Source organism: Suricata suricatta, chromosome 13, assembly GCF_006229205.1.
Source record: "Suricata suricatta isolate VVHF042 chromosome 13, meerkat_22Aug2017_6uvM2_HiC, whole genome shotgun sequence".
NCBI classification, from domain to species: domain Eukaryota; kingdom Metazoa; phylum Chordata; class Mammalia; order Carnivora; family Herpestidae; genus Suricata; species Suricata suricatta.
The window spans coordinates 17,286,414-17,311,467 of record NC_043712.1 but is presented as its reverse complement, the minus strand read 5'-3'; the positions used below and the strand labels follow the sequence as shown (position 1 = coordinate 17,311,467).

Sequence of the window (25,054 nt, the reverse complement as noted above, 5' to 3'; positions counted from 1 at the left end):
GGAATAAGGCAGAAAGGCTAGCCTCTGTTATGCCCTTGCCCTTGTGTGACGAGAGCTACGTAGAAACAGAGCAGGCATTGCCGGGCCAGATCAGGCCCTGCTCTCTGTGGCCTGCCTCCCAGGACCAGCACAAGGTAGATGGGAGGGGGCCAAGCCCTGCTCCAACTCCTGTCACCTTTGTCCCCGGGTAAGGAAGTGCAAGGCCACGAATGACATTTAATGGATGCCTACTGTGAAGCAGACACTGGGTCAGCCTTTATTTATACCTATCCCCGCTGACACTGTCTGTAAGGTAGGTTTTAGTCTCTCCATTTTTTTCTGGGAGAGTGAATGGAATCTCAGAGATGGAAGCTACTTGCCTAACAGAAATTGAAGAGACACACAGGCCAGTGTAATGCTGCAGTTTTCTCCAGCTAACTGTGCCATCTCTGTTGAATGTATAACAGTAATAATAATGGCAAAACTTTGATCGTTTGCCAGGGAATGTGCTGGTAAATAGTTAACAACAGGCTGTCAACCACTGCCCCCTGAAAATAACCATATAGAACTCTGATTCGTAGCATTTGCCAATAACAGTGGTGTAAAGACTTCTCCCCATGGCAGACGTCAAGTTCTCCAAATTGCCCTCATTGCAGGCAATGTTGGGAAGGGATGGGCATCGCCACCTCCCATGAGCCCACATGACAGGCTCTATTTTAAGTATGTTACACGTTGGCCCGTATGACAAGAAGAGTTCCCACTTAGATGAGTGGAATCGCAACACTGAGTAGTGCTCCGAACAGTGACCTTTGCGAAGGCGGGCCCATGGTCATCTTACTTACCAGGGTACTGCCCTTAGTGCTGAGCTCACAGTGGGTGCTCGCTAAATACTTAATGGTTGCAAGGAACCAACATTCTAGTGCAAGCCCAGGCAGCTTCTTGCTGTATGTCCTTGGACAAATCTTATCATTTCTATAAGCTGTGGTTTCCCTGTCTGTGGAATGAGACATAGTCCTGGATCAAGAGCCACCACCTCAAACACCCACCAGAAGCAAGCAGGTGGAATAAATGTGTGAAGCAGGCCAAGCCTATCATTCTGTATATTAAATACCTGGGCATATTATTCATAGTAGTAACACTGTTTTACTACACATATTTCAGCCAGACAGACTTAAGGAAAATATAAGAAATGCCCATGTGCATACTCTTCAACTTAAGAAGTAAGACTTTTTAAATATAGCTGGAAGTTCTTCTTATTGATATTTATCATACGTGCTGATCCTAAGCAAAAGATGTGATAAATGTGTATATTTGTGGCCTGAAATCACTACCCATGTCAGGGTCTCTGACTCTCCAAAAACATCCCCTCCCCATGGCAGGGAATGGCTGTGCCAATGAGATAAACTTCTACTGGGGTTTCTTACTTCTTTTTATTGAGGTATAATCAACGTATAAAATTATATTAGTTTCAGGTGTACTAAAATTTTTAGGTTTTCTTTGAAGAACAAGATAACTGTGTCCTTTCATTTTTTTTTAAAGTTCTCTCCTTTGAAAGCCCCCTCTCTCCCAACCTCCTCCCCGTCACATGTACTTTAGGAAGTGACAGAGATACGGAAGATACAGAGAATTCTTTGGAAAATATGGAGAAATCTTCCTCTGCTTTAATAAATGAGACGATATAAATTCAATGACAGATGGAAATGTCTCTTGGGCTTAGCACTGGAGAGACTGAGGGGAATGGTAGAGTGGTGAACTTTGGAAAACACATCCTGCTTCCCAAAGGGGCAGCTCTAGCCAAGTGTGGCAGTGTGGAAATATGTGCCTAGGATGGCTAGATTTTCTACTTTTTCTTGAGAAAAAAATAAGAAATCTGGAGTCTTTAAAATGTAAAATCTCTTAATTTTTAAAAAAATACTGGCAAATAATTTTGACTTCTGTTAAGCACAGTGTGTGCCAAACCGAACATTGCTGTGGGTTGTGTAGCCCGGAAGCTATTGGCTTGCAACCTTTGGATGAGATAGACTCCCAGCCCTGGGCATCTGGAATTCAGGGTGGTGTCCTCTGTCACCATCCCCTAAGGATCGCCTCTAATCTGCCCTGTACCTTGACTGGGTCATAGCAAATGCAACTTACAACTTCAGAGGCTTATAATTCCTCTATGTAGCTGGGACCTTGGGTCTTAAAATGGCTTCTGGGGGAAAAAAGGATGGAAGGAGGGAAGAAAGGGAAGAAGAAGAAAAGGATGGAGGTATTTAAAGGAAAAAAGGGAAGTTACCATTTATTGAATAGCTATGATATACAGGCGTGGTTTGTTAGGCAGTTCAATATATTCCACCTCATTTCATCTCCACCATACCTCAGTGAGATCGATAGAATCACCATTTTAGACAGGAAGAAGCTGTTCTCAGGGCTTGTCACTGCCCGATTCACATAAGGAATATGGTTCAATCAGAATCTGAACCCAGTGCTGATTCTCCTGCATTTCATCTCGCAAGGCAACTGCCTTCCACATTATAAATCATAATTCAACTGTTGCAGACAAAGGATACAGAATTCCGTCCTTGAAGGAGAAGGCAGTACTGTGGGAAACCCTGTCAAGAGTCTACAAGTCAGAGATAGAATAGTTCTGAGTGAACAAGAAGCCCAGTCTATCTGATGTATAGATCGAGATATTGTGTGTCCTGGAGTTGAAGCCCGTGGATGGAGAGATGTGTCAGGGATCCAGTGATTTCTCATTCACTCATGGACACTCCCATGCATTTACTCACTTGCTCGTTGATTTACTTACTCATTCAAAAACATTGATTATGCCTTTCTAAATGGCAGGTAGCTCCAAACACAAGTCATACAAGGGTGGAAAATGCCTCGGCTCTTAAAGAAAGCCAGAAGCTCCAGAGCTGATAACAAAAGGCAAAAATAACTTAAATGATGGAATTCACTCACAGTAAGGCCTGTACATCTAAAAAAGAATTAAGGAGAAAGGAGGGCTCATCAGAGAAGGTATTAGGAGGGCTGTCTGATCTGAGCCTCAGGATGAGGAGGCTGTCTTCAGATGCTTTCTCACATGTCTTCAGCTCTGCCTGGGACCCAGCTTTCTGGGGTGCATCTTTGAGACAGTCTGCCCCCACCTATCTTTGTCTTATAGCCTCTCCATCTTTCTGAACCTTGGTCTTTCTGTTGGTCGAAAGAGTAACCTATTTTATATTTGCAGTTTTGGGGGGTAGGGCAACATGAAGGAGAATGTAGGGTTCCAAGTATAGACCTGGAAATCAGAGAGCCATGGGCTTAGTTCCTGACTGTCATTGCCTCTGTGTATGGTTTGGAGCAGGTTGTTTAACTCCTCTGTGCTGTTTCTTATGGTGTAAACCAGACTCAAAAATAATACCACCCTCATAGGTATGGTTAGGAATTAAATAGAGGAAGCCCTGAGCACAGGGATTGTGTTGAGGATGAGGACAACGATGGCAGGGTTGGTGCCAGTGCTATGATGACGACGAGGTGACAATAGTGGTGCTGGTGGCGCTGCTGATGGTGGTGGTGGGAGCACTTGGGGGTGTTGGTGTTGATGCTGATGGTCATTGCAGCCAGGAAGAAAGGAACGGTCTATTCTTCCTAGGAACCAAGGCTGGAAATGAAAGCCGTCTTACAAAACCTGGTCAGAAAGGGCTCTCACTGGCATCCAAAGGAGCAAGGCTGACATTTGCAGGGCCCCATCTGGGATCCCCCACTTTGTGGTGCAAATAGCCTAGCCTTCCCTTCATCTCCTGCCGCTTGCCCCCTTCCCAGTTCTTCTCACATACAGAGGGGTGCGGTAGTGAGACAGGTAGGGCGTGCAGCCTGAAGGAATAGTGGAAAATCCAAAAGCCTTGGAAAGATAAATCGGCGCCTGCAGATAGTATAAAAGTTCTTTTTCTAAACTCACGTCAGGTAAACCTCAACTGACAGGAACTTGTACAACCACACCACAACACTCCTACAGATGGATTAAATTAGCTCTCAGATAAACAGGGGGAGGGATGGGCCTCAAATCCCTCGTGGATCCTAACCCTGTTGTTTTCTATGACGTAAGCCATTACTGAGTGCCCCTTCAAGCATCCCTGGAGTTTGGCTATGGACAGGCTCTCAAATCCAGAGATTAAAACCTGGGTGAGGTGTCCCAGAGAATGAAAGCAGGTGACTCTCTCCACTTCTGGCCCTGGGACCAGCAAGCAGAGGGCACCAGAGGAGCTAAGCTAGAACTACTCACTTTCCTTCATTTGACCAACATGGTTGCTGTGCTCCAGGCCTGGTCCTGGAGAGGGACAGAAATGTCTAAAACCCAGAGATGTCCTTGGTTAACCACTCCCATACCATTTATCTCAGTGCATCATCACAACAAGCTGATGACATGATTTTCAGCACCCATTTCACAGGCAGGAGAACCAAGTCTCAGAGTGGAAATTCACACAGCAAATTCAAGTTGAATTGCCTCCACCTCTGGCATCCCTAATGCCCAATGTCCTTTCCCTATATCACCTTGTCTAGGGGCAATGAGAGAAGGTAGAAAGGGACAGTAGGGGACGTAGGGGGTTACGTAGTAGACTTCATCTTGCAATATTGATGGTCACATCTTCAAGTTACGCTGTTGTCCAAGACTTTAATTTAATTTTACCTACACTAACCTGGTCCTATAAACTACACACTGTGCTAGGCTTTGTAAGGACTCTTCTGATACTCTAGAAGAGAGGAAGACAAGAAAATACAGCCTATTGATAAAAATCATCTCTATTTTAAGATGGAGCCATTCATTTATAGCAAAAATATTTATTGGGCATCCTCCAGGTGCCAGATGCCATTTAGGCCTGAATGATACAAGGGTGAACCAGAGATGATGTGTAGCAGAGACTAAAGGCACCAACCCAGCCTCAGCCAGATCTTGGAGTCATGCTTTGTTCCAAGCTCACCAAGAAACCTAATTCCAGTTGGGCTCCCATATAGGTCTGCCTTCAAGGAGAAAAATGGGTTGGTCACATGGCTTTCTGTATTCTGGCCCATATGACTGTTCATTTCTTAATGAAAATTAATCAACTGGCACTCATCCAGGAGAGTAAGCCCTTATCATACAGACTTCCATGGCTGGTCCCTCACACACTTACCTCTCATTGCAAATCTGAGCATGGGCTCCAGGTTATTTTTATTTCATTTTTTAAAGCAATCATTGTAATTTCAGTATGAAACATAAGACATCTGTGGCAGAATAGAGAAAGGAGCTTCTGGGATCCTTATGTTAGCCCCATTCCTGATGCTATTCACCTTTCTAGCTTTCTTTTGTCACCTCCTTTAAAAATTACCCTCCTATTGGATTTTATATTATGAGTTGCTTTACATAATTTCCAAAACCAGTGCTTGCTTCCAAATCCTGGTTTCCTCACTCAACAGTTACACAGCCAGGGAAATATCTTCTCCTTATGACCTAAGATTAATGCCCACCTCACCACATGGCAATGAGTAATAAGTAAGATAATGAATAAAGTAATTAGCACCACAAATGTACTCAATATATTTCAGTTGTGATCGTAGAAATAATAATTATTATTAAAGGAGGCTATAAATAAATGCATATATGCATACCTATAAGCTCTGAGGGGGCTGGGGAAGGCACCACAGAGGACGTGAGTCCTGAGCAACAATTTAAAAGATAACTGAAGATTCTCCAGGAGGCAAGATGGGCAAGGGCATTTCAGTGAAGGAGAACAGCCAGAACAAAGTCACAGCGGTGCAGGAGTATGGACAATATCAGGGAATTGTGAGCCGGGCCCATATGGCATGGCGGCAGGTGGAGGCGGGGTGGGTTCTGAACCAGCCCACTGCTCTCAAACTGTAGTATATATCAGAACCATCTGGCAGGCTCAGTTTTAAAATGTGGAGTCCCAGGCCCTGGCCCCGGAGATTTGAATTCATTAGATCCAAAGCAGCTCTGAAATATCTGCCTCCTTAATGTGCTCCCACAGTGCCCCTTATGAGCACGGTCCTCAGCACATGCTTTGGGCAACCTGCTCCACACTACTCTCCCAGCTTCCTGCTATATCCGGATATCCACTCTGCTTCGTCCACTTCCTCCCTCCACCCGTGGGTCAAACGCTGGCCAAGAATTTCCTGAAGGGCCTTTCTAATCACATTTTCATACTCCAATTCTGCTTTCCTTCAGCCCTTATTCCTGCCAGGGAAATACAGAATCATGACACCTATAGCAAACACACATATTATTGTGATCTTAGGGTTCCTTTATTTGCAAGTGCCTAGGCAAATTATTCAAGTAAATGCCTGGGTGAGGTCAGGCCTTGGAAGATCTAAGAAGAGGTGGGGTGGTTGAATGTGATGTTCACAAAGAGATGGCTTCCTCCCAGCCCCAAACCCATCTGACCTCTCTCTCTCTCTCTCTCTCTCTCTCTCTCTCTCTCTCTGCAGAGAGTTGTCTGCACGGCTGGTCTCAAGTGGTATCCTCACCCTGCTCTGATTCATTGTGTCAAAGGCTGTGAGGTAAGTCCCTAAAAATGACCCTACTGTTACCATCATCATCATTGTTATTGTATGTTAATCATGGCTACCATTTGCTGTACCTACTAAGTGCTGTAAATATCCTTTTAACAGACTTCTTGGACAGAAATGAGCAATCCTATTTTTTAGACAGTGCAACTGAGGTGCAGAGATATCAACAAACATACTAAAAAATACATTTAATGGATAACAGAGTTGGGATTCCAAGCCAGGTTTTTCTGATTCCTAAGCCTGTGTCCAACATAATATTGCATCTGTACAGGAGGGAGGCCATATTGATTTTGTGTCTTTAATATGCCGGGCACATTACCGAAATTATCACATTTAACCTTTACAGAACCACAGGAGGCATTTTTTTTCTTACCAATTCCTACTTTACTGCTGACCATTACTTGAAGATCATGTCCACATTTGTCTTTCACTCATTCTCCAACCCCAGAATTAATATGGACATCTTAGACCCAACCATAGAGCTGAAAGTGGAAGATCTTCTTTGACTTTACAGTTTAAGTGTTTCCTGGAGCTTGAAATTATGATCTGACTCTTGGTTTCAGTGACAAGCCTGGGGAGGGACAGGGTACTTAGGGTGTCATGTATATTCTTAAGGGGGTACTGTCTATAGAACTAAGAGATGTTTCTATGCAACTTAAGTCCTTTGTGGCTCTTCTCAGCTGACAGTGAAAAGGAGGCCCCAAATTCCATCCAGGTGGATGAACACTTATCTGTGGTGCCCCCAGAGCCCACTCAGGAGAATGTGGGTGAAAAGGACTAGATTGTACTTTAGAAAACTCTGTGTGTTTTTCTTTTTTAAGTTTATTTATTTATTTTGAGAGAGAATGGGAAGGGCAGAGAGAAATGGAGGGAGAGAATCCCAAGCAGGCTCCACACCCAGTGTGGAGCCCAACCCAGGACTGGAAGAACAAACCTTGAGATCATGACCTGAGCCGAAATCAAAAGTTGGATGCTAAGTTGACTGAGCCACCCAGATGCCCTGTAGAAAACTTTTGTATTTGATGAAATTCTTCAAATGTCTAAGCCAGAAATGTTCTTCTAGATGATCTAAACCTGACTTTTTATATTAAAGATGAGGAAACTAGGACCTAGGTAGCAGCCAGATCTAAAACTTGATGGAATGCTGAAACTGGAAGGTTCTTAGTGTGATCTAACTTCCTGTGATCTATTCAGTGCTTAAATGAAGTGGACAATGAGGGCCAGAGAGGGGATGGACTGACTCAAGGTTGCACAACGTAGAAGCCACAGAACCAAAGCATGAACCCGGGTCCCCTGACTCCAAGCTGGTGCTTTTTCTCCTCCACTAGCCCACCTCCTGTCCATGAAACATCCCATACCTGCAAGTGTCACAAGACAGTTCCTAGGTCATACTTTTGTTTCTGTATATTGTTAGGGTCTCCCTATGGCATCTGCTCAGGCCATTTAACACTGTAATCTTTAAGAACTTCCATTCTTCCAAGGTTCAGCCAGAATGGCAAAATCAAGGCCAAGGCACAGGCCCTGTGGCTGTTGCTTCTTTCCATCTCTCTGGATCAGTGCAGTGCTTTGAGAAAAGGAAGCTTGGATTACCTGGGCACTTGTTCTGCTGAGTCGGCAGTCTGGGCAGCCGGTGTGATAGCAGAATTCGATCCCTCCTTTGACTCAGCACTGGGGCCTAGTAGACCCTCACCTGTCAGGCTCTGAGCCCTGCCAATGATGCTTATCGCCTTTGCCCTTGTAGGTGCCCCTCCTCTCCTTTCCTCCTCAGCTTAGAGCTAATAGTTTGCCTCTTGCCTGGGGCTGAAAACAATGCCTGGAAGAGATACAAATGCTGGGCCCAGGGAGGAGCCATCAACCTGGAGTGTCTCGAGGTATCAAAGACTGAGAAAGGGTTTTGAGACTTCTGAGCCTTCTACCCCACCTGTGTCCAAAGTGGTCATTCACTCACTCATGCATCAGATCTTCACTGATGCCTGGTATGTGCCCAGCACTACTCTTAGTCAAGTGAAAACAGTAACTATGCTCTTCCTGACTCATCTGTGGCATCTTCTTGCCCCTTGTCCATCCATGTATCCATTCCTGCATGATTTTACTGAGTAAACATGTAAGGAATGTATTTTTGCTATAGTTTTGCTCAAAATGCCACACATTTTGCTAGGAAATCTAGGATGCAAAAATAAATGACACACATTTCCATCCATCAGGAACTCACAGTATAGTAAAGGAGTTATACAGTTAGAGTTAAAAGATGTACCAAGAGCTGTAACCAAAACAAGTACAAGAAGCTATAGAAGCACAGAACGTCCTGGGGGTATTAGAGAAAGTGTTTTGGAGGGATGAGGTTTGAACTAGATCTTGAAGGTTGACTTCCTTGCCTGAACACATCAGTGGTAGTAGTAGCCATGAGAAATACCAGAGATGGAAAAAATCTCTAAGTAGTGAAGTTTTTCACATGTTATTTGCTCTCTCTAGAAATTCTCCCTTCTCCACTCTCATCTAATTAACCCATGCACAGCTTCTGATCTCAGCTAAAACGTCATTTCCTAAGGGACACCTTCACAGAGCTCCCTGATTAGGTCTAGTCCTCTTTAACATCATGTACCTTTCTTCCATAGATCTTATCAGAGTTGAAAGTGGCCAATTAGATGTGTGATTATTTCATTAAAGCTTGCCTGCTCACTAAAGTATAAGGTCTGGAGGAGTAGGAGCTCGATCTATATTGACTCACTAGTATGTCTTTTTCTTTAGCATAGTGTGTCACACATTGTAGGCATTCAGTAAATATGGTTAAATACAGGATGGATGTGTAGATGGGTAGACGGATGCATGGATGTGGCCACAAGAAGGACACATAGCTAGTGATGAGATGGGAGATTTTTTTCAGGGGCCAAATAATAATAATAACCAGTTCATTTTTTCTTCTTCTTCTTCTTTCCTAGTAACTCCTTTATCAAATCAGTTCCTTTTATCCTAAGGAAGGTGCATTTGGTTTCCTTCCTTCCTGTGTTTGATATGATATAAGAAAGATCCCAAGGAGCAGAGCCAATAGGCAAGTCTCCTAAGGCACAGAGGAGAACCAAGGGCTTACCCTTTGTTGTTTGTGCTTCTCGGCTCAAATATGAATGTGACAATGTGTTCATTATGACAGGGGCACAGCAGGGCCACACTTGTTTTCACAGCCATGCACCTATGCACATGTACATCTGAAAACAGCTCTTGCCTATTCTTGGTTCTGTCTTGCTATTATATTTCTTAGACCCTAACAGGATAGTGGGGAAATGGAATCTGGCATCATGAGTTGTGGGTCTAAAGGCCCTGTGAATCTGGAGCAAAGATGCAAAAGCCAAGGATGCCACAGCGGGTAGGCATGAACTCCTTGTGGAGCTTGGATTTCCCCATAACAGTCAAGACGGGAAAGAGAGACCATTGGATCAGAGGGGTTGTGCTGAGATGCAATGGTCTTAGCCCACCGATGACACCTTTCCCATCAGTGAGTCACTGAGCACTAGAGCACCTACCCTGAACTTTAATGAGAGTAGTTTTACTTTCAACTGCTTTCTATATTAAAAGATCGTGCAGTATTACTTTTGATCAGGGGAAGGGTGTGCTTATTGCTTTGAGAAATCAGTGGACCAATCCTGCCTCTCTATTCATTGTGTTGGGAGTCTTGAGGCTCGGTGAAGATAACCACTTAACCAAAATCACCAAGTAACCCCCACAGTTCACTGGGGTTTGTTAGGCTAGAGCTCAGATTTTCTAAACCCCTGACGACTGCCTTTCCACTATGCCAATACAATCTATTCAATTTCATAAACATCTCTAAGAGCCAAGGTTGTGCCCAGCATTAAAGTAGGTGATAGGGAAACAAAGATGAACTGGATACTGCCCACATCTTCAACGAGCCACGGTCTTATACCAGCTACCAGTTCACAAACAAGCATCTGAAACAGCAGCTGAGTGGTCCGAGGGGAATAAAAAAGTGTTAGAGGGTTGCAGATAATCCTGACTTTCCCAGAAGATTGCCCTGGGTTCAGATCGGTAATGACTTAACTCTGTCATATTTTCCTGATCTTTGAAGCACTACAGAGTTAGAGGAGCACAAGGAAGAGAGGCAACAAATCAGTATGTGCTAGATATAGGCTAGAATGTCAAAGAAAAAAATATGAAGCCAACTTAGATTTGAATCACTGCTCTGCCCTGCCAGAGTGATCTTGGCTATGCACCTTTCTTGCTCTGAGCCTCAGAATCTTCATCTGAAAAGAGGGAATAGCAAAGCTTACCTCATATGTTGTTTGGAGAACAAAGACAACAAACACATAAAACATATGACATCAAGTACATCTGTATTCCAGTGCTAGAGAAGGAGCCCATAATCACGCACAGACTGTTGTGCCAAAATTCTATGAATTCTTACTTTGTTTATCTTTACAATTCTGGATAAATTGCATTCAGCTTATATTTTATTATAAATTATGAGTCTAATTACCTACTACTAGGAAACGTAGGTGGAGAGGGCTCAAATTTTCTAATCATTTCTTAAAGTAAAATGGGCCTTGCTTTGGAAAAATGTAAGTGATCTATTCTGTGGCTTTGCATACCCCTACCAGTGTGTCCACCAGCATAATCATAGTTTAGTTGGGGAAAACTCAGCTAGGTAAGTCTTTATAAATGTTAGAAGCAATAACTGGTCCAAGGGGGTGTTGAGGCTTGAAGCCACGCAGGCTGTCTGCAGAGAATTTTTAAAAGGATGAAAGATAGCTAGACAACCACAGGGCCATTGCTCACCCACTCAGGATGCTAACAGGCCTCCTTCCCTTTGCCTCTCTCCTCCTTTGTAGCCCTTCATGGGAGACAATTACTGTGATGCCATCAACAACCGGGCCTTCTGCAACTACGATGGTGGGGACTGCTGTGCCTCTACGGTGAAGACCAAAAAGGTGGGTCCCTGGGCAGCTGCCTCCTGCAGGCCTGCCCAGCTTCGCGGCTAGGAACACCCTACATGCTGGAGAACCCAGTCAGCACTTGCTCATGGGCTGCACTGTGTTGTACTGTATTTGGGGTGGGGGGATGGTAGTTGAGCTAATGTCATGTTCTGGGCCCTGGATTGGGTGGGCAGGCTCATGGGAGATCTTTATAGATGTGGTTCACCCTCAAAACTAAGAGCCAGGCATGGAAGCAGACAAATACAAGAGTCATAAATACTTTGGGATGGGGAGGATAGAGTGCTTTGAGGCCCCAGGCGAGGGATTGGAGGAGGCTCTGTAAGAGGGATCAGCAGGGATGCTGAACCTGAGAGATAAGGACAAGGAGCAGGGTGGTGGCCAGGAGAAGAATTTCTGGGGCATGTGAAGTCCTAGAGGAAAGCTGCATTTTTAGGCCATATGGCCAAAGTTTAGGGCAAGAGAGAAGATGGGACATTACTACCAAGGTAAGTCATAGCCTTTGATTATTTTGTAATCTCCTTTGTTTCTCATGTCTAATTTTTATAAAATTAGGGGGAGTGGTCTTGGTTGTGATTTTCTTCCTTTGCATATTAGGATGTAATAGGAGAGATTCAAGGATTTGCAGTAAAACATGAATATTGGACTGTGGTGTGTACCTACCAGTCACAGAAGAGTGGCCACCTCCACTTTCTTCCTAATGTGTGCTGGGGGAGAGGTGGAAGTTGAAAAGGACTCTTGTGATGAATGAGTTTGTGGGGAGCTATTTCTGTCTTTATAATTATCTATATTCTGAGCCAAAAATCATTTGAGTTCATCTCTCTTTCTCTTTAAAGAAGGGAGATCTGTGTCCTTGAGACGGGTTATATGGAGTCTTAGCTGATGAGGTGTCAGTGATCATCTGGCCCAAACTTTTCATTTTGTAATGGGGGCACTGAGGCCCATAAAGGATGAATGATCTGTCCATGGTGGCAGAGGGAGTGATAGACACAGAGCAAGGTTCCTGGCTTGCTATTTAACTAAATACCTTTATATTGTACCATTCTTAAAAGAATTAGTTCCTTTAAGAATAATGCTCTGACCATAGAATGGACAGGTGAATAGGGCACGACCCAAGGAATATACTCAAACTCCATTTTTTGATCAATGACTAGGGCTGCTAGGGCTCTCTGGGATCAGCCAGTCTTGCACGGGCACCATTTCAGCATGCCCACCCTTCTTTTTTTGTTTTAAACACCGAAGGTAAACACTTTCTGCCCAAATATAGTTGAATAAAATCCATTTTCTATTAATGAATTCCTTTTCTATTTATTTATTCATTTGTACTCATTAGTAGAATGTGAATTTTATTTTTCTCCCAGTTAGGAAACAATACATATTCTACTCTTTGGAAAAACCAGAAAATAAAAGAAAACACCACCATCACTGCTGATGCTATAACCAAAAACAGACATTGCCTTCCTTCTGGAGTATTTGTGTGTGCTTACGAGTATTTGTGCCTGTGTATGCATCACTGCATTTCCAGTTTGGGATCTTGTTTTGTTTTTACTTAGCATAGGAAATCTTACAAATAAGAATATGATCTGATATTATTATAGATTTCCCAGCCACAGTTTTTGCTCTATTATTATTTATTATGGAGTTATGATATATTGTAATTTACGTGACCATTCCCCTCTGGCTCGTATTTTTAACTCTTGGGTTAGGTTAATTTAGTTTTTCACAATGATAAATAATGAGGCTTGTGCATATCTTTGCAGGAAAATATTTTTCTAGCTCTTCTTATTCCTTTACAATTGATTTTTAGAATCGAAAGGACTAGGATAAAAGGCGCGAGCATTTATGAGGCCCCTGATAGTACCTGTTGCCAAATGAAGAGCACACAATAGTGTCGATTTCGCTTGTTGGAATGAGCCATTTTCGAACATGAATGGAAAATGAAGTTTGTGTTTTAAATAGAAGTTTGTGTAGAATTATGACACATCATTCATGTGACACCATCAGCTGGAGTAAGAGCAGCTCCAATTAAAAGAATTTTCCTACCAACTATAACTTATATGCAAAAACATAAAAAAACTAATTTATTTTTATTGGGAAACTTCCTTAAATGGACTGCTGTTTCTACAGAGTGCATGGTAGGAACATGAAGTCATGGGATTGGGGTTCAGGTGCAAATTCCAAATTATTACAGTCACTTGAAAAAATACATGCATGTACACCATATGGCCACTTTGGCTCTCTGTTCCTGTACTGGTTTTGGGTGCAACCGTTTCAGACATTGAGGCCCTTAGGTGACTGCTGCCTCTTTAGTGAGGGACCCGGAGTCAGTTCTTTGCTAGGCTTCCTATTCCTAGTCTTTGCTTTTCCACCCCCACTATATATGTAATTTTGGCCTTTTGTGCTAAAAGATCCCCTTCTGGCACTTTAAATGGGCGATTCTTCTTGTCGGCCAAGGCTGTGGAATGCAGATGGCCATGTTTCTTTCATTCAGTGAGACACGTGTTCCTTGCACATCTGTGTGGGCCCAGCATTGTACCGGACTGCGTGCTGCAGAGTCCGGACAGATTGGCACCTGCCCTTGAGAAGTGCACAGCCTATTAAGGGAGCTAGGTGTGAAGCAGTGAGATAGACAGCCATGCATTGTAGTGCTTTTGTACAAGGGCAGTGAAGAAGAGGTGCACAATCTTATGGAGAGCGGCGTGAGGGTCAGAGAAAGCTTCTGTGGAGGGAATGTTTACATGGAGCTTTGGAGAGTGAGCAGCTCTCCTGGAGGAGGTGAGCGGTGGTAGAAGGCAGGATAGAGAGGGCTGTAAGAACCACGTGGGAAGCGCAGGTTGCAGGGCCTGAGCTTCTCTTTGGGCACACACAGGTTTGCCATAGTTGTTCCTTGTTCACAGTGCTTGGGGCTTTCTTCAGATTGGAGATTCCTGGAAGTCTGACTTGGGGAGGAGGAGGTATCTCAAATTAAACTCACACTTCCTACCATTTAAATTCCTCCAATTAAACTTCTAAGTAAACCCCAGCCTCTTAAATGCATTAACACTCTCTCACACACACCCAACTCTGCTTCCTGCAGTAGACTGGTTTTCTAGAGACAGCAGGTGGAGAAATAGAGGCTGAAAAAGATACCCCTAAGTGACCCATCGCCTCTGTCAGACATCCTGCCAGACACGTGTCCTCCGTCACCTTCTTTAATTCCCATGTCAGCTCTGCCTGGCCACTGCTGCATAGGTGACACAGTTTGGGCCCCAAGCACCGACAGGACTTTTGCTTAAGGCCACTTGGCCACAACTGACAAGGCCCAGTTTCAAACCCAGTTCTCCCTGACTCATGAGCCCAGCTTTCTTCTGCATGGGGCTGAGTCCTCAGTGCGCCTGAGCATGGCCCTCCCAGTTCTTGTTGGAGACAATTCACCATGAACCCCGACTGCTAGGGAGCCTTGGATGTGGGACTCCTCCCCTCCGCCAAGGTGGAAGCAGCCTTTCCCAGCAGCAAAGACAGGGTGGGGAGTCACGGAGGCTCCCGACCTTGCCAGCCATCCCTGACATCCCAGACAGCAGTTTCCTCTGAGTGGAAAAAAGTCTTGGTTTTTGTCTCCAGCTTCCACAGCAGGAAGCCTCTTATGGTAGGAAAGGGGCCAGAGGCTGGCTTCCTTCTTCTCATTCCCTGCCCCTTACTGGTGGCCCTATTTCATTCCTACCTGAATTCTTGGCCCCAGCCACCCATCGTGGGGAGTTCCTTGCCCACAAGCACCCAGACTGGCACTCAGGAACTTATAGATAGAGCAGATTTGCTTCATGCACCTCCCTCACTTACAGTAATTCCATTAACAGAGCACATACTATGTGCCTTGTTAGGGGTAGAGTCTCTGCATATTTTCTCATGTTGAGACCCCATAAAAACCCAATAAGGTAGATTCCATGGAATCTCAGAGAGGGCCAACTCACTTCTCCAAGGTGACAGAGCTGTGGGTAGGATTCAGGATTTCCTGACTCTAAACAATAGTCGCTATTTTTCAAGAGCTTACAATTTGCCAAGCATAGTGGTGACTATTTTTGCATGTGTCATTTCATTTCATCACACAGTAGCCCCATTGTAGGTGTTGTCTTGTTATCCTCATTCTGTAGACAATGCTGGTGAGGCTGAGAAGGGCTAAGGTCCCACAGCCAGTGAGCAGGGGGACTGAGATGCAAACCTCGTGAGTTTAAACCATGAGGCAGCTGTCTCGGACCCCTATTCTGAGCATCTAGATGTGACGAGCTTGCCTTTCCCCTGGTGGGTGGGTTTGTTCCTTCCTAGTGCTCCTAGTGAGGAGTCCTGGAGATGAACTCAAGGCCACGGGGGTAAACAAGCATTCAGCATCTTCTCCCAGATTTTCTTCTAGCCAACTCTCTACCTGACCCTCTTCCCAGTCACCAGGCCTTGAGACTCCTGGTCAGTTGGCCCAGAATGTCAGTCTGCTCCCTCTATCCTTTCTCCCTTTGTCTGTCTGTCCAGACACCAGCTGTTCCCCACATCTTCCTTGTGGGGTGACCTGGGCCCAGCTGGCAGACAAGAGCAAGACTGTACAGGAAACTCCGTCTGACAGGGGTGACCGGTTTCCCATCCAGACACCTGTCTGCAGCACAAGGCAGACAGGAAGGGGCGGGACTCAGTTTCTCAGCATGTCAGTTTATTATTTTCCTGTTGGAGCCTTGAGGAGTCTCGAATACAGAGCAGATTTCCAGAATGGTTGCTTCAATAATTTACTCTCATAACAAAAAAAAATCCCTTATAATTGGAATCATTCTCAGCATGTGTTGGAGCTTTAAGGGAAGAAGGGGAAACAGCCTTAACTTATTCAACATAGCAAGGCTTTGTAAGGCGTGGTGGCCTGGAACACTAGTTATGGTCATGTTTCAGACAACTGCTAAGGGACTAATTCTGGAAGATGTCTGGGAAGTTGGGGTGGAGTCTCAGTTCTGTGACTTAGTTCTGTGACCCTGGACAGTCCAGTCTCACCTTAGGTTTTTTTTATCTCTTGACATCTGGATTAGATTCATGTCTAAGGATTCTCCACATGGCTCCCTGAGGGAATTGGCTATTGAGTCAGAATCTGAGGGCTATTTGGGGCAGAGACCAGTAAAGATTAAAAAGAGATTAATCCCAAAAACATGTCTCAGCACAGGATGGCATGCCTAACTGATGACATTGAGGATAGGGTTGCCATATTGATTTGCTAAATCTAAGTGAAAACAGTGTGGTTTCTTAGGAAAGGACATTATACCCCAGTGAAGCCATTGGTCTAAGGGGGCTAGTGATTCTGTAAGCCATGAGAAGATAATAAAAATCATTAGATGGAGAGCAACCTACTTAGCTGAGTGGTCCATTCTAAAGGGTTGGGTATTGGGTTGCAGAGTTGGTAATGTCCATCAATGGCTCTTACATCTTGCCTTAGCAGCTAGGATGGTCATCCTAAAACAAGTCTTGTGGTATCACACATCTGTGCAAAGCCCTTCAGTGTCTCCCCAATTTACTCAGAGTATAAGTCAGTTCTCCCAATGGCCCATAAGGCCCTATGTGCTCTGCCTACCCCCATTACTTCTCTGACCTCACCCCCTACTATCAGTACCCTCCTTCACTTAACTCTAGCCCTCTGGACTCCTCACCATCCAGCCAGGCATCCTTCTACTTACAGACTTTGTCCCTGGATCCTCCCTTGGCCAAGAACAGTCTTCTCCATTCATCCAACATGACTCACTCCCTCACCTCCTCCAAGTCCTTGCTAAAGGGTCAAGTTCTCAATGAGTGCCACCCTGACCACCTTCCTTACATTATCCCTTACATACCCATTTGCTTTGGATTCCCCTTTTTTCCATTGTTTTATAAAACTTATCACCTTGACACATACTATAAAATGTATTTACTATCTGAGAATCCCTACCCCCTTGTTGATCAAATGAATATTTCATGAGGTCAAGAATGTACATCCATTTGTTCACTGGTGGATCCCTAGTTCTGATGTACCCCACTGTTGAGCACCTGCTATGTAACAGACACTATTCTAGCCCATGAGCAAGATGGACCTATCCCAAGCATGCTGAGTTTATTTAGAGTATATTAAGTGCTAACAGAGACAGAGCAAGTGAGGGGAGTCAACAAAGCTTCCTGGAGAAAGCAAAACCAAAGGTGAGACATGAAAGGTACAGTAGATCTTAGCCAGGTTAACGGAGTAGGGGGAGGACCAGAGAAAAGGATGCGAGAGCAGTATTTCTGGCAGAGGCCACAGTCTGTGCAAAGGCCCAGACATAAGTTAAGGAAACTACATTTCCCTGAGTGTGGCTAGAGCACAGCGTGAGAGGCAATGTAAGTAGTAAGAGGTAAGAAAGGAGCCTTGAACAGGTTTTTATAAACCAAAGCAGGGAATTTGAACCTTATCCACAAAGCCAAGAAGTGTTGAATGATTCTAAGCACTGAACTAGTCCAAAGGATCCTAGAAGGCTTCCTGGAAGAGGGGCTAAACATGTTTACCTTGAAAGATTAGTAAGAGATAACAAGAAGATGACCAAAGAGACTCCACGAATTCCTCCTTGTCAGTCAAATCACTGGCTTCTGGAGTGTTTCGATTTTCCCTGTTTGGGATGTAGCTTGGGATGCTATTTTATTTTTTGAGTAAACATACATTTCATCTATAAATTGCTTATCAAGGAACTATGTCCACAATAACACCTAATACATGGTGTTAGAGTAGACTGGTATGAGTTGTAAGTACTAGACTCTCATTTTAGTTTGATCCTATGAAAGGATCAGACCCATCTGTCCCTCAAAGTCATCCTTCTCATAACCATTGTCCACGTCATCATGACCACCCTAACTGTGACATCCCCAATATCGACCATCACCCTCTTTAACACCATCATGTATTGAGCACATGTTATATGCCATACACCATGCTAGGTGCTTTACATGAATTTTACACTTTAACCAAAATACTTCTAATGGACAGGCCTCTCATTACCTCCATTTTACAGAGAAACTGAAGCCCCCAAAATGAAAGGAACTTGCCTAACAGCATAAGGAATTAAATCCAAGTCTCATTCCCTTTTCTCTGCCTTACTCTCCCTGTTCTCCATATGACCACTTTATCCACATTTAAACATGCCTCTGTATTCACTGACTCTTCCATGCCCTGTACCAGACCCGTATCTACCCTACCTCCAAAGAGCTTATAGGGAGTCCTTGTACTTGACATCACACTTTGGTCTACTTGATCTCATCACATCTGTAGACACTGTGAGGTCCCTGAGACTCCGAGTGGTGAGGTGACTTGCCCAGTCTCCCACCAGTGGGTGTGTGGGTAGTCCAGGCTTTCTGGTGTTCAGCATAGGGCGGCTGTTGCTCCCCAAGATACACTCTCTCTGCTTGGGACCTCCCTATTGAGTCTGAGTCAGTCAGAAGCCCGCCCCTGCCTGTCTCCCAGGCTCAGAGGAGACCTGCAGCCAGGACCTTGCGGTGCATCTGCCTGGGCTGCATTCCTGAGCTGCTCACACACACACAGATGGAGGTGTTATCCTGGGCAGCTCACCCAGAGAGAAACCCCTGTGCCTGAGCACCATCTCCAGTCCAAAGGAAACTAGGAGAGAATCGTGGCCTTTAGTCATTGACCTGGGCTTGTTGACAGAATCCTAGAGTGGGCGGCCAAGCCATTTATGGGATAGCCTAGCCGCATGGTGCTGGGAATCCCAAATGTAAACTGGCCACCACGGCATTTGTGCTGTGGGTGGTAGATATTCTTAGGAGGCCATCTGGGGGAGAAGGTAGGAAGCTGCTTGGGGATTTCCCAGGGAACCTGGGAACTAGACTCAGAGCTGACTTTACCAGGATGTGACCCTTTTCTCCATGCCTCAGTTTCTTTCTCTATAAACAGGGAAGCCTGCCTCCTGCTCTGCCTGCCTCCTGTGGGGGGTCAGTGCCAAAGAATGGTTACAAATAGGGATGCAGATCCCAGGCCTCCTGCCAGCCAAGTGACTCACCTCTGTGTATCTTAGTTTCCTCTAAGAAGTAAAACGGGGCTGGTAAGAATAGCTACCTTATTAGGGTTGCTGGGAAGAGTGAGTGAGATAATGTGCATTGGGTTAACTCAGCCAGGCACATAATAAGGGATAAAAGGCTATTGGCTATAAAAAGACACAGCAGCAGTCAGCCTGGCCAGGTTGTGAAGGTGGAGCCTTCTGACTCTCACTTGATGAAAAGCTCTCAGTGTTCGGAGTGGACTTTAAAATCCTCTACCATCTAGTTACTGACTGGTAGTGAGGCCCAGGGCAAGTCTGTTTTGTTTTAAACATTCTGAAGCCTCTATTTTCTCATCTGCAGAATTGGTAGCTCATAGCGATCGTCTCACAGGGTTGTTGAAGAGTGGACTAGGAATTATCCAGCATGTGGAAGGGCCGCAGGAAGTGGTAGCTTGTGTGTGTAAAGATCCAGTAGACCCAAGTCAGACCTGGGGACACCTGGGAAGTGGGTAGAGGTGCCAGTCTCTACCCTTCCATTCCCACTTGCCAAGGAGGATGCTTGTGACAAGAGGGGACCCCTAGGCAGACTCTGAACAGCAGTCTGCTAAGATGTGAGAGGAAGGACAGGAGGAGGAAGCAAGAGGCCGTATGTCTGTTCTGCACTAGGACTTCTGCAAGCTGGTTATTTCATGGACTCCACCCCAGAACCCTGACAGGTCTTTCCAAGGACTCTTGCCTTATAGATGGGGAAATGAAGTTCCCAGGGCACCAAGGACTTGCTGAAAGTCAAGCGGCACCTAGGTGGAGCCCACACCTGAACTTGTCTGCCTCCCAAATGCCTAGCAAGGGCTCCGTAAATGCAGCTGTACTTACAAGCATGCAGTAAAGATAGGAGGCTCCAGATCTGCTTTCTGAGACCAAACCTTCTAGACTTTGTTGTTCTGATTGGGGTTCCTTCCCTCAGTTTCCAGACCTGTTTCTTTGGGGAAATGCCCAAACTGCCTGGACTGACTTAGGGAAGGAAAGGAGTGGTCACACCATGCTCAGTTCACCAGGGTGGCCAGACTGGCTTAGAGAAACTAGCTGGTGACAGGGCCATGCCAGCTGGTGATACTAGAGAAGCTAATAGAACTGGGGATGGCAGAAAGGGGAACATGCAAGAGGGTTTATTTCTTTGTCCTTTCTGGCCCTGGCTTTTGCCTTCTGCCTTTCTCAGACTGCAAAGGATTTTCAGACAGATGGGAAGGTAGAGAACATTACAATCAAATCTTAATAAGCAGGTAAGGAAAGTGAAGCTCAGAGAAAGGAAGTAACCTGTACATAGTCGCATAGTAAGTGAGTGCAAGAGCAGAGGCCCCCTGCCTTGTATTCTGGGTGTATATTCATGCATTCATTTGTTCCTCCATTTAAGGGTCCACTGAGTGCCTGTTATGTGATACATAAAGGCTCTGGTCAACAGTAGACATGGTCCTTGCCCAGACTGAGCTGGCATACAAGTACAGAACCATGTCATTATGAGAAGGTTGTCGATGAGGTGCCATGATGTGAGATGAAGGTGATGATGCAATCTTTGGTCAGACCAATGAGGGAGAAGGTGAGACTTGAGACAAAGACCTACAGATTGGAAGAGCAGCTGGCCAGGAAAGAGCAGTAAGGGGAGAGGACTGTCGATGGCTAGAGACTTGGTCAGATGGTGCTTCTCTGTTGAGGCTGTGTCATGCGAGGCAGCAGGAGGAAAGGTCACAGAAGAGGATTCATTTAGAAGAAAGCAATGCTAATGGTCCACATGACCTCCTGAATTTGTGTTCTATTGCAGAAAGCCTTATCAGTTCAGTAATTCCAGTTTATCTGCCAATAGTGTAATTATATTTTGTAAGGTATACAACAGTGATCTCATACTTTGGTGTCAGTTTTTCCATAAAGTTTGGATTATGGGCAAAAAAAAGTAGGAAAACACTTGGAGTATTTGAGGAACCAATAAATAAATAAGCCACGAAGAGTGAGGAAGAGAAGACCAGAAGAGGTCTAAGAAGTATGTGTGGAGATCAGATCATGAAAGGCCTTGAACTCTTGTTAAGGACTTTGGGTTTTATTCTAAGAGATCTGTTCAATTTTTGCCTGTGTGAGATGCAGCAGGAAACTCTTTCTCTCTTAAGCTTTTTCCCGTTAAGAGAGCTAAATCAGATGTGTGACTCTAATGGGTCAGAGAGCCCAGTGAGAAAGAATTATAGAGAAAACCATGCACAGGACATTAGATGTAACTGGATCATTCTAATGTTAGAGTGTGGGCAAGGACAAGAGAAGAAACTAGATAAAGGAATGGGTTGAGTTGAGGACAAAGAAGCTGCTGAAGTCAGGGAGGTGGGAGAAGGGGACAACAGGCAGCAAAGGTGTCACCGATGGTGAAATGTGAGCGGGTGGGAAATCTGATTCAGCACAAGCATCTCCTGAGTGGGTGGCCACGTGCTGGGGCTTCTGGATGTTTATTTGTGTTTGATCTTCACAGCCATATGAAATGTGCAGTATTAAAAAAAATCACCGTTTAATGGATGTAGAATCTGAGGGTCATAGCAGTAAAGGGATTTTCCCCAAATTGCTTGGTGACTATGAGTCAAGCAAGGAGGCCCATCCAGGCCTCCTGGCTCCCATGATGGTACTCTCCCCACTTGACCTCAGCTATTAGATTTGGACTTGGCCCCACCATCAGTTTTCCCCACTTGGACTGGAGAATTTCCTGTATGTCTCTTAGAGGCTGTGGAAGGATATTCTAGACAACAAGGCACAGCCTTCACAAAGGCAATGACAACTAGGTGGTAAGTGTCCTGAACAGGAAACAGCAAGTAGTTGTAAGCAGAAAGACACTGCATGGAAGGAGCATCTGTGGGTATGCTTAGCATTCTTGTGAATGCATATGAATTTTTAAAAACGTTTATTTTTGAGAGAGCAATAGTTGGGGAGAAGTAGAAAGAGACAGAGGTTCCAGAGCAGGTGTGTGCTGACAGCAGAGAACCCAATGTGGGGCTTGAACTCATGAGCCATGAGACCATGACCTGAGCTGGAGTCTCATGCTCAAACAACTGAGTCACTCAGGTGCCCCTGAATGCTTATGAATTTAAATTGAAAAGACAAAGAGAGGTGGAGAAATGAACAGACATTCATTCATTCTATGGCTTAAGCTGAGTAAAACAAGAATGAACAAGATGGACAGGATTTCTGCCTCATTGAGGGAGAGAGATGAGGCGATAGCTATCAATTGGTGGATTGATCCATCGATGCACTGAGCATATGCCAAAAACTGTGTTCTGTTCTGCATGTTTTTCATCAGTTCTCTTATCCGTCATCACAACCTCAGGAGGTATATGCTTTCATTATGCCCATTTAATGAATGAATTAACTGAGGCTCAGAGAACTTGTCACATCCTCAAGGTTAAACAAGTAGATGAGAGGGCTGGGGCTTATAATTCAATCTTCCATTTTAAATCTCTGCAAAATTGCAGGATGGAAGCAGGTTGAGAGGGAGGGAGGAAAGGGATGACAGAAGGGAGGGAGGGAAGGCCAAGAGGCAGAGAGGAGTTAGAGACACAGAATGAGTCCACAAGCTAGGAGGACAAAGATGTTCCCTGAGACTGTGCGAGCACTTGGAGACCCTGCCTAGGCAGGAGGCAAATGAGGTCATTAAACCCATCTGCGCAGATGGGGGCCCCCTGGGAAAAGTTATATGCAAATACCATGATGCAATGAGGTGAAATCCACTTGTGTTAGCCCAGGCTGGGCCTGGCTCAGGCCAGGCCTGCGCTGTGCTGTGCTCTTTGGGAAGACAGGTCATCTGCTTCATGGGGAAGACATTTGCTCTTTCAGTTTCTAGAAAGGAAAGCCAGATCGGGGTCACAGAGCGTGTGAAGGGATGGACTGGGAATGAAAACTCAGGCTTCTCTCATTTTTTTAAAAAAAGTTTTTCCATTTTCTCCCCAGGTTTTATGTGTATAACAAATCATGTTGTACACGTCTCACCTTTTCTTTCTTACTCAAAATCTGCTCCTGAGAGCCTTCAACCAAAATTTGGGATTTACAGTTACATTGCCATTTTTCAGCCATGATTTCATTCAGCCCTTAGAGTTCACAGTGCAAGGTGGGGCTAATGATATCACTTCTAAGGCTAAGAACCTGAGGCTCAGAGAAAAGTAGCTTAGTATCCTGCTTTAAATACCAGATCTGTCACTTATAACTTTGGGCAAATGCCTGCCTCTTTCAGAGAGTCTCAGTTTCCCTATCTGTAAAAAGGTGATTGGTTGAGTACTTATCATCTTACAGTGTTGTCAAAGGATTGGGTGTTTTCCTGTTTAGAAAGTACCTGACCCATAATAAATGCCCTTGAAAATGGAAGCTGCTATTGTAATGACCGCGATGATTTTGATAAAAGTTATTGAAGGGCTAGCAAGAAGCAGAGCTAGGACTTGAGTCTCCAGCCCTTCCTCCCACCAAATCCAATCATCAGAAAACTAACACATTAGATCCAACCACCTGGCTCACCTCTTCTCTCTTTCTCTTTGCAGGTCACCCCATTCCCTATGTCCTGTGACCTACACGGTGACTGTGCTTGTCGGGACCCCCAGGCTCAGGAACACATCCGGAAAGAGCTCCGGGGATACAGCCATGGCTAAGGAAGGACAAGAGTTGACAAAGAATTCCCAGCGCCAGGACCCGCATCCCTTTGGTATTGATTTCACAGTCAGCTGCTCAACGGAATGGCCTCCCCACACCAGGGATCCTTAGCACCCAACCGGTCTGCCTTTAATTTCACCCAGGAAGGACTCATAGTAGGGGCGCATGAACCAAGTCTCGCCACGTTGAAGGATGGAATGGAATCCCATCCCATAGTCTTAGATGGATTGCATATATAAGTGTGCAGTCCCAGAGCCTAAAATTCTAATCATTTGTCACACAGCCATAGCAAGAAACATGTTACACAGTTAGAAGTGTGCACATATGTGGTTAGTACACATGCATGCATACGTACCCCAACAGACATCTGTGTGAGGGCAGTTTTGGAGACTGAGTAGAGAGAGACTGGGGCAAACTCAGTCTTTCCTTTCCCAAGCTCCTAGTCAATACTGTTCTTGGGAGAAAAAAAGAGTTGCAGAAATTGCTAAGACCAAGTGTTGTCAAGATAGCTTGTACTCTGAGGCTTGGAACCCGTAGGGCATGCACTGTTGTGCAGTCCTTTGAGATTAGACGTGAAATGGTCTCTGATCACCTACCTTCTAGGGAAGTAGAACCCAGGATGAGGTAAAGAATCCAAGGTATGCAAAGTCTCCTAATTCTTCTGCTGCCATGGGGGGATTTTGCCCCAACTCCAGGGTTTAAGGCCAAGCTGGAAATGGCATAGGGTGGCAGTGTCAAGGTATTATAACAGCCCCTGCGTGAGGCCATAATATCCCTCCAGAACCCACCCAGTCCCCAAATCTTGCCTTGGGACCACATTCGCTGCTACTTTTCCTGCTGCTCTATCCTGTACATTGAGTACCCCCAAGATGGTAGGACTAGGTTAGGAAAAACCCCACACAACCAAACAGTCTGCCTTAAAATTGACCCACATCTTCCCACAGCTCCTCACTT

General features: G+C 45.0%; 1 protein-coding gene across 1 annotated transcript in view; it reads left to right on the top strand.

Annotated features, from left to right (window-relative positions):
* The window catches only part of PAPPA (pappalysin 1), a gene marked incomplete at its 5' end in the record, with an annotated part of 251,587 nt that extends 227,173 nt beyond the window's left edge, over window positions 1-24,414 (top strand). The window contains 3 exons of the mRNA XM_029919628.1: window positions 6,427-6,498; window positions 11,346-11,444; window positions 23,992-24,414. Of these exons, the coding sequence (XP_029775488.1) occupies window positions 6,427-6,498; window positions 11,346-11,444; window positions 23,992-24,099 (279 nt within the window). The remainder of the gene's footprint in view (window positions 1-6,426; window positions 6,499-11,345; window positions 11,445-23,991) is intronic.
* Between the last annotated feature and the right edge of the window lie 640 nt (window positions 24,415-25,054).